The sequence below is a fragment of the Salvelinus fontinalis genome, chromosome 34 (assembly GCF_029448725.1).
Source record: "Salvelinus fontinalis isolate EN_2023a chromosome 34, ASM2944872v1, whole genome shotgun sequence".
Classification (NCBI taxonomy): Eukaryota; Metazoa; Chordata; class Actinopteri; order Salmoniformes; family Salmonidae; genus Salvelinus; species Salvelinus fontinalis.
In genome coordinates this window covers 27,499,350-27,509,934 of record NC_074698.1, presented here as the reverse complement: position 1 = coordinate 27,509,934, position 10,585 = coordinate 27,499,350, and the positions used below count along the sequence as shown (strand labels likewise).

Below are 10,585 nucleotides of genomic sequence, written 5' to 3'. Positions count from 1 at the left end.
TTTTATTCACAGTGTTCATGACTAATCTATTTCAATATAGGTTTGTGTATCTGTTTACTAGTCGGTTGTCCTCTCTTGTACCCACTGTATCACCAGGACACATCTGTTTACTAGTCGGTTGTCCTCTCTTGTCTTCACTGTATCACCAGGACACATCTTGACACTGTGTTAACAACCCTCCAGGCGAGCTTCAATGCCATACAACTCTCCTTCCGTGGCCTCCATTTGCTCTTAAATACAAGTAAAACTAAATGCATGCTCTTCAACCGATCGCTGCCTGCACCTGCCCGCCTGTCCAACATCACTACTCTGGACAGCTCTGACTTAGAATATGTGGACAACTACAAATACCTAGGTGTCTGGTTAGACTGTAAACTCTCCTTCCAGACTCACATCAAACATCTCCAATCCAAAGTTAAATCTAGAATTGGCTTCCTATTCCGCAACAAAGCATCCTTCACTCATGCTGCCAAACATACCCTTGTAAAACTGACCATCCTACCAATCCTCGACTTCGGTGATGTCATTTACAAAATAGCCTCCAAAACCCTACTCAATAAATTGGATGCAGTCTATCACAGTGCCATCCGTTTTGTCACCAAAGCCCCATATACTACCCACCACTGCGACCTGTACACTCTCGTTGGCTGGCCCTCGCTTCATACTCGTCGTCAAACCCACTGGCTCCAGGTCATCTACAAGACCCTGCTAGGTAAAGTCCCCCCTTACCTCAGCTCGCTGGTCACCATAGCAGCACCTACCTGTAGCACGCGCTCCAGCAGGTATATCTCTCTGGTCACCCCCAAAACCAATTCTTCCTTTGGCCGCCTCTCCTTCCAGTTCTCTGCTGCCAATGACTGGAACGAACTACAAAAATCTCTGAAACTGGAAACACTTATCTCCCTCACTAGCTTTAAGCACCAGCTGTCAGAGCAGCTCATAGATTACTGCACCTGTACATAGCCCATCTATAATTTAGCCCAAACAACTACCTCTTTACCTACTGTATTTATTTATTTATTTATTTTGCTCCTTTGCACCCCATTATTTCTATCTCTACTTTTTTCTATCTCTACTATCTCTACTTTTTTTTACTTTTTTTTACTTGCTATATTGTATTTACTTCGCCACCATGGCCTTTTTATATTTTTATTTATTTATGTATATATTTTGTTTGCCTTCACCTCCCTTATCTCACCTCACTTGCTCATATTGTATATAGACTTATTTTTCACTGTATTATTGACTGTATGTTTGTTTTACTCCATATGTAACTATGCGTTGTTGTATGTGTCGAACTGCTTTGCTTTATCTTGGCCAGGTCGCAATTGTAAATGAGAACGTGTTCTCAATTTGCCTACCTGGTTAAATAAAGGTGAAATAAAAAATAAAAAAAATAAAAAATCTGTTTACTAGTCGGTTGTCCTCTCTTGTCTTCACTGTATCACCAGGACACATCTGTTTACTAGTCGGTTGTCCTCTCTTGTCTTGACTGTATCACTAGGACACATCTGTTTACTAGTCGGTTGTCCTCTCTTGTCTTCACTGTATCACCAGGACACATCTGTTTACTGGTCGGTTGTCCTCTCTTGTCTTCACTGTATCACTAGGACACATCTGTTTACTAGTCGGTTGTCCTCTCTTGTCTTCACTGTATCACCAGGACACATCTGTTTACTAGTCGGTTGTCCTCTCGTATCCACTGTACCACCAGGACACATCTGTTTACTAGTCGGTTGTCCTCTCTTGTCTTCACTGTATCACCAGGACACATCTGTTTACTAGTCGGTTGTCCTCTCTCGTATCCACTGTATCACCAGGACACATCTGTTTACTAGTCGGTTGTCCTCTCTTGTCTTCACTGTACCACCAGGACACATCTGTTTACTAGTCGGTTGTCCTCTCTTGTCTTCACTGTATCACCAGGACACATCTGTTTACTAGTCGGTTGTCCTCTCTCGTATCCACTGTATCACCAGGACACATCTGTTTACTAGTCGGTTGTCCTCTCTTGTCTTCACTGTACCACCAGGACACATCTGTTTACTAGTCGGTTGTCCTCTCTTGTCTTCACTGTATCACCAGGACACATCTGTTTACTAGTCGGTTGTCCTCTCTTGTCTTCACTGTATCACCAGGACACATCTGTTTACTAGTCGGTTGTCCTCTCTTGTCTTCACTGTATCACCAGGACACATCTGTTTACTAGTCGGTTGTCCTCTCTTGTCTTCACTGTACCACCAGATAGATTGCTGGGGCATGAAGGGGCAGTCTGCTGCTCTCCAGGAGCAGATAAATCTCACTCACTCACACACACACACACACACACACACACACACACACACACACACACACACACACACACACACACACACACACACACACACACACACACACACACACACACACACACACACACACACACACACACACACACACACACACACGTGGAGCGAGGTGATGGGAAATGCAGCCTCATCACAGTCCACTCCAGACACCTTTCCTAAGGACAGGTTTCACGGGAGATATCTCAAGGACGGGCATTTCAGCAGCACACTAGAGCTCTGCAGCTGTGATTCAGGGGGTTCTGGGTGCAATTGTGGCCCCTTTGTTTGTGTTCCGTCCCCTTTGTCATTGTGAAAGGAGTAAATTCACAGGTGTACTGACAGAAGACATGACTAGCATAAACAAACTATTTACAGCACCACATTAGAACATTTTATTTGCTGTGTGTGTTCTGTTAGTGCGTTTTTTGTACTTTCTTCCAGTATATGCCTTTTGAAGCCGGCACCCAAAACATTTGAGCTGAGCACGGCAATTTATCTTCCTGTTCTACACATAACAATATTCCCTTGGTTTCCTTTAATCATTAGGGCATGATAAATGACCCACGTTAAGGAGAAATCATGTACTGTAATGGCAGACAATAAGCATCTGTCTATAAGGTTGGGATTTCTGTTCAGACCCCACTATTCTCTCTGTCTGTCTCTCTCCATTGTTTCAGAGCATCTAACAACATCTACTACACTTTAAAGATGATATGATGTGCATTAGAGGTCGAAGGATTAATCGGAATGGCCGATTAATTAGGGCCGATTTCTAGTTTTCAAAACAATCGGTAATCTGCATTTTTGGACACCGATTATGGCCGATTACATTGCACTCAACGAGGACACTGCGTGGCAGGCTGACCACCTTTTATGTGAGTGCAGCAAGGAGCCAAGGTAAGTTGCTAGCTAGCATTAAACGTATCTTATAAAAAACAATCAATCTTAACATAGTCACTAGTTAACTACACATGGTTGATGATATTACTAGTTTATCTAGCTTGTCCTGCGTTGCATATAATGTTAATTTATTTTAGAATCACAGCCTACTTCGCCAAACGGGTGATTTAACAAGCGCAATTGCGAAAAAAGCACTGTCGTTGCACCAATGTGTACCCAACCATAAACATCAATACCTTTCTTTAAAATCAATACACAATTATATCTTTTTAAACCTGCATATTTAGTTAATATTGCCTGCTAACATGAATTTATTTTAACTAGGGAAATTGTGTCACTCCTCTTGCGTTCTGTGCAAGCAGAGTCAGGGTAATTGCAGCAGTTTGGGCCGCCTGGCTCGTTGTGAACTGTGTGAAGACCACTTCTTCCTAACAAAGAACGTCATTCATTTGCCAGAATTGTACATAATTATGACATACTTGAAGGTTGTGCAATGTAACCGCAATATTTAGACTTATGGATGCCACACGTTAGATAAAATACGGAACGGTTCCGTATTTCACTGAAAGAATAAACGTTTTGTTTTCGAAATGATAGTTTCCGGATTCGACCATATTAATGACCTAAGGCTCGTATTTCTGTGTTATTATATTATAATTAAGTCTATGATTTGATATTTGATAGAGCAGTCTGACTGAGCGGTACTAGGCAGCAGCATGCTCGTAAGCATTCCTTCAAACAGCACTTTCCTGAGTTTGCCAGCAGTTCTTCGCTGTGCTTCAAGCATTACTCTGTTTATGACTTCAAGCCTATGAACTCCCGAGATTAGGCTGACAATACTATAGTGCCTATAAGAACATCCAATAGTCAAATGTATATGAAACACAAATGGTATAGAGAGAAATAGTCCTATAATTCCTATAATATCTACAACCTAAAACTTCTTACCTGGGAATATTGAAGACTCATGTTAAAAGGAGCCACCAGCTTTCATATGTTCTCATGTTCTGAGCAAGGAACTTAAACGTTAGCTTTTTCACATGGCACATATTGCACTTTTACTTTCTTCTCCAACACTTTGTTGTTGCATTATTTAAACCAAATTGAACATGTTTCATTATTTATTTAAGACTAAATTGATTTGATTGATGTATTATATTAAGTTAAAATAAAAGTGTTCATTCAGTATTGTTGTAATTGTCATTATTACAAATATATATATAAAAAAATTGGCCGATTTAATCGGTATCGACTTTTTTTGGTCCTCCAATAATCGGTATCAGTATCGGCGTTGAAAAATCATAATCGGTCGACCTCTAATGTGTATAGCCGCTGTATACAAATACAACCTTGAGCCCCCCCCCCCCCCCCCCCCCCCACACACACACACACACACACACACACAGCGGCAGCAGTTTAATCAATTCAGTATCAAGATATCTCTAACAATCAGTCACGCCTTCTAGCCTCACACACCGCTACAAAACACCAGTCCTGTCATCTCTATCCACACAGACATCTCCATCAAATACCAATGCAAACAGTGAAGAACATGTTCACAAACAACTAGCTATTAGCTAAATCTCCCCAAATCAGAATCCCTCCCCTTCAGCCTTCACGTCATACAGACAGTAACACACAGACCTGTCTTCTCAAAGCAACTCAAGTCATAAACACAAAGTCACTGTGGTCAAACTATTCAGCATTCTTTCCTTGCTACAGTGTTATCCATGCTAGCAGAGATAGTCGGCGGTGGTAGGGGTTAAAACGTAAACCCAGAGTATTTACCATGCCGTGGAGGGCCCCTGGCCAGGCCTGTGTAGTGTCCCTCAGCTGGGCCCCTGGGAAGTGCTGCTCGTCATGTGTGTGTCAACACAGTCCTAAAGCTACTGTACCATCACACACACGTCACCATCACTGTTGACATCACGGTCCATGGCCATGCTGACAAGGCCAATAGAGTGTGTGTGTGTGTTCGAGAGCAAGCGAGTGTGTGTATGTGTGTGTGTGTGAGCAAGAGAAAGAGCGAGAGAAAGCGTGTATGTGTAAGAGCGAGTGTGTGTGTGTGTGTGGTTGCAGTATCCCAGAAGCAGCAGCAGCAGACGTCTTGTTCAAGAACCACTGATAATAACCCTGATGAAAACACAGCAAGAAGCTTCCCTCAGCATCGGTCCCTCCTGTACTCCTGTTTCTCTCCACTTCTGCTCTCCTCTCTCTCTCTCTCTCTCTCTCTCTCTCTCTCTCTCTCTCTCTCTCTCTCTCTCTCTCTCTCTCTCTCTCACTCACTCTCTCTCTCTCACTCTCCTCCCTCTCTCTCACTCTCTCTCTCTTCGTTTCTGCCTGCGCACAAATTCACATAATCCCGGTTTTTTCATTTCCCGCATCACCATGACAACAGAGCATCCCGACCCTCTGGTTGAGGGCTGAAGCAGGAAGTCAGCAGCACACACATACATACACACAACGTCATTCATCACAACAACACTAGCCACTGTCTATGCAGCAGTGATGTATTCCCATACGAACAAATCCATCCATTCTGTGCCAAACAAAAACAAGTTCTATACCGTACCATGCAGTGTCTCGTCTCTCTGACCCTCTCACACGTCTTTCCCTAGAGGCCAGAGAGTCAAGTCTGGTTTGAAACATGCCCATTGTGTGTGTGACTGTGTTACTTGACTAGCCCTGTGCCTCAGACACACACAGAGTCCAATGACACACTCAGTGACGCAGGGTGTTGATGACGTCACATAGCCACACAGAGCGCTGTGTGAGTGAAACCATGCCTCTTTATTTTGCCCTCTTTCCCCTCATTCAATCTCTCTCTACATACCTGCTCTTCTGTTTCACCAGTTAGGCTAGTTAGGCTATATTCTACCATGTAGGTCTAGGCCTCATCTGTTCCATACAGCATCTGCTCTCTCTCTCTCTCTCTCTCCCTCCCTCCATTCTCTCCCCCTTCTTCCTCTCTCCCTTATTTTTTTCTCTCTGCGTCATTATCACCGGCTGCCTGCCAGAGAGAGAGAAAGAGAGAGACAGCGAGAGAGAAAGGACAGGAGAGGGGGAGGAGAAGAGGAGAGGAGATAGAGGACACGGGTACAGGACTGGCACTACACACACACACACACACACGTGCACACAAACGCACACACAGACACACAAAAGACACACAGACACATCAACAAAAGGTGAACATTCATACATCACACAACGGTCCTCATTGATATTCAGAGATTTTCTGATGATTAGAGATTCTGGTTGAATATTTGATTTCTATGTATATTTAAAAGGATGTGGTGTTATTTTTTATAATGTGTTATTAATTCTGTTGCTTTAGGGCAAACATGATGTTGAGGAACCTGAAGGCATTGGCCTTTTATCAATTAGATTTGTTCTCCTCTGTCCTCTCCTCTGTCCTCTCCTCCGTCCTCCTTTTGAAAAAGGTGAAAGGTAATGGAGGAGAGTGAACATGGAAGGAAAGGCGCTTGCTTGAAATGAGACGGTCCTTCTCAACTCGCGCATCATCAGGTAAATTACGTTTCCAGGTGCGGATCCGAAAATAAATGACATTTCCAGGGGCGGATCCGAAAATAAATGACGTTTCCAGGGGTGGATCCCAAAATAAATGACGTTTCTAGGGGCGGATCCCAAAATAAATGACATTTCCAGGGGTGGATCCCAAAAGAAATGACGTTTCCAGGGGTGGATCCCAAAATAAATGACGTTTCTAGGGGTGGATCCCAAAATAAATGACGTTTCTAGGGGCGGATCCCAAAATAAATGACATTTCCAGGGGTGGATCCCAAAAGAAATGACGTTTCCAGGGGTGGATCCCAAAAGAAATGACGTTTCCAGGGGTGGATCCCAAAATAAATGACGTTTCTAGGGGTGGATCCCAAAATAAATGACGTTCAGGGGTGGATCCCAAAATAAATGACATTTCCAGGGGTGGATCCCAAAATAAATGACGTTTCTAGGGGTGGATCCCAAAATAAATGAAATTTCCAGGGGTGGATTACTAAATAAATGACGTTTCCAGGGGCGGATCCCTAAATAAATGATGTTTCAGGGGCGGATCCCAAAATAAATGACGTTTCCAGGGGTGGATCCCAAAATAAATGACGTTTCCAGGGGTGGATCCCAAAATAAATGACATTTCCAGGGGTGGATCCCAAAATAAATGACGTTTCTAGGGGTGGATCCGAAAATAAATTACGTTTCTAGGGGTGGATCCCAAAATAAATGACGTTTCCAGGGGTGGATCCCAAAATAAATGTGTAAAGTGATCAAAACATATGAAGTTAGTTTTATAGATCAAACTATGAGTAGCAAATTGTTTTTAAACATGTGCATGGTTTTCTCTTCCGACAATACATCAACTGATTCAGAGGGGGGGGTGGCAGATATCAAAACTCTTCTGCCAAAGACTCTGGTAAGATACACTTGTGCTTCCTCGCCAGAAAGGAGGCTATCGAGGAGTGGAGGACACTCCTTCGTTCGGTCTACTAGTGAATTGACCACATATCAGTTTCTGGGTCACGGAGGAGAGAGGACGGAGGACATGACGGAAGACAGACTTTTACCCAAATGAGAAAACCCCATGGACTGACGTCATGTTTATGTCAGATCTGTCTGTCCAATTAGCTTCTCACCTTAGAAACCATCCAACCAATGAGATGGCCTACCTGTTCACTTCAAAACATACCAACAGAGCAAAACAAACATTGCACGATTGTTCACTGTAATGGCATGGCCGTCCATTTTCCAATGTTACAAAGCAGTGTGAAAAGCTGAACAGGCAAGCCAATAAGACATAATACTTTTAAGGTCTACAATAGCTTTAACCTGTTCAGCTTTTCACCCTGCTTTGTAACATTGGAAAATGGACGGCCATGCCATTACAGAGCCACAATGTGTCAGCTATAGCACTGTGGTGTGTCCGGTAACTATTAAACACACTTACAGAGCCACAATGGACGCCTAGTGTCAGCTAGCACTGTGTTGTGTCCGGTAACTATTAAACACACTTACAGAGCCACAATGGACGCCTAGTGTCAGCTAGCACTGTGTTGTGTCCGGTAACTATTAAACACACTTACAGAGCCACAATGGACATCTAGTGTCAGCTATAGCACTGTGTTGTGTCCGGTAACTATTAAACACACTTACAGAGCCACAATGGACGCCTAGTGTCAGCTAGCACTGTCTTGTGTCCGGTAACTATTAAACACACTTACAGAGCCACAATGGACACCTAGTGTCAGCTAGCACTGTGTTGTGTCCGGTAACTATTAAACACACTTACAGAGCCACAATGGACGCCTAGTGTCAGCTAGCACTGTGTTGTGTCCGGTAACTATTAAACACACTTACAGAGCCACAATGGACACCTAGTGTCAGCTAGCACTGTGTTGTGTCCGGTAACTATTAAACACACTTACAGAGCCACAATGGACACCTAGTGTCAGCTAGCACTGTGTTGTGTCCGGTAACTATTAAACACACTTACAGAGCCACAATGGACGCCTAGTGTCAGCTAGCACTGTGTTGTGTCCGGTAACTATTAAACACACTTACAGAGCCACAATGGACGCCTAGTGTCAGCTAGCACTGTGTTGTGTCCGGTAACTATTAAACACACGTACAGAGCCACAATGGACACCTAGTGTCAGCTAGCACTGTGTTGTGTCCGGTAACTATTAAACACACTGACAGAGCCACAATGGACACCTAGTGTCAGCTAGCACTGTGTTGTGTCCGGTAACTATTAAACACACTTACAGAGCCAAAATGGACGCCTAGTGTCAGCTAGCACTGTGTTGTGTCCGGTAACTATTAAACACACTTACAGAGCCACAATGGACGCCTAGTGTCAGCTAGCACTGTGTTGTGTCCGGTAACTATTAAACACACTTACAGAGCCACAATGGACGCCTAGTGTCAGCTAGCACTGTGTTGTGTCCGGTAACTATTAAACACACGTACAGAGCCACAATGGACACCTAGTGTCAGCTAGCACTGTGTTGTGTCCGGTAACTATTAAACACACGTACAGAGCCACAATGGACGCCTAGTGTCAGCTAGCACTGTGTTGTGTCCGGTAACTATTAAACACACTTACAGAGCCACAATGGACGCCTAGTGTCAGCTAGCACTGTGTTGTGTCCGGTAACTATTAAACACACTTACAGAGCCACAATGGACGCCTAGTGTCAGCTAGCACTGTGTTGTGTCCGGTAACTATTAAACACACTTACAGAGCCACAATGGACGCCTAGTGTCAGCTAGCACTGTGTTGTGTCCGGTAACTATTAAACACACTTACAGAGCCACAATGGACGCCTAGTGTCAGCTAGCACTGTGTTGTGTCCGGTAACTATTAAACACACTTACAGAGCCAAAATGGACACCTAGTGTCAGCTAGCACTGTGTTGTGTCCGGTAACTATTAAACACACTTACAGAGCCACAATGGACACCGAGTGTCAGCTAGCACTGTGTTGTATCCGGTAACTATTAAACACACTTACAGAGCCACAATGGACGCCTAGTGTCAGCTAGCACTGTGTTGTGTCCGGTAACTATTAAACACACTTACAGAGCCACAATGGACGCCTAGTGTCAGCTAGCACTGTGTTGTATCCGGTAACTATTAAACACACTTACAGAGCCACAATGGACGCCTAGTGTCAGCTAGCACTGTGTTGTGTCCGGTAACTATTAAACACACTTACAGAGCCACAATGGACACCTAGTGTAAGCTAGCACTGTGTTGTGCCCGGTAACTATTAAACACACGTACAGAGCCACAATGGACGCCTAGTGTCAGCTAGCACTGTGTTGTGTCCGGTAACTATTAAACACACTTACAGAGCCACAATGGACGCCTAGTGTCAGCTAGCACTGTGTTGTGTCCGGTAACTATTAAACACACTTACAGAGGCACAATGGACGCCTAGTGTCAGCTAGCACTGTGTTGTGTCCGGTAACTATTAAACACACTTACAGAGCCAAAATGGACGCCTAGTGTCAGCTAGCACTGTGTTGTGTCCGGTAACTATTAAACACACTTACAGAGCCACAATGGACGCCTAGTGTCAGCTAGCACTGTGTTGTGTCCGGTAACTATTAAACACACTTACAGAGCCACAATGGACGCCTAGTGTCAGCTAGCACTGTGTTGTGTCCGGTAACTATTAAACACACGTACAGAGCCACAATGGACACCTAGTGTCAGCTAGCACTGTGTTGTGTCCGGTAACTATTAAACACACGTACAGAGCCACAATGGACGCCTAGTGTCAGCTAGCACTGTGTTGTGTCCGGTAACTATTAAACACACTTACAGAGCCACAATGG

At 44.0% G+C, this 10,585-nt stretch overlaps 1 protein-coding gene across 3 annotated transcripts in view; it reads right to left on the bottom strand.

The window, feature by feature from the left end:
* prkar1b (protein kinase, cAMP-dependent, regulatory, type I, beta) overlaps window positions 1–10,585 on the bottom strand; it is a 196,918-nt gene that overhangs the window by 152,562 nt on the left and 33,771 nt on the right. The window contains exon 1 of one of the 3 annotated variants that reach the window (XM_055898374.1): window positions 5,016–5,437. The exons of the other annotated variants lie outside the window; for them this stretch is intronic. Coding sequence (XP_055754349.1) covers window positions 5,016–5,018 — 3 coding nt within the window. The 5' untranslated portion in view covers window positions 5,019–5,437. Of the gene's footprint in view, window positions 1–5,015; window positions 5,438–10,585 lie in introns of those variants that run through there. 3 annotated transcript variants of the gene reach the window in all.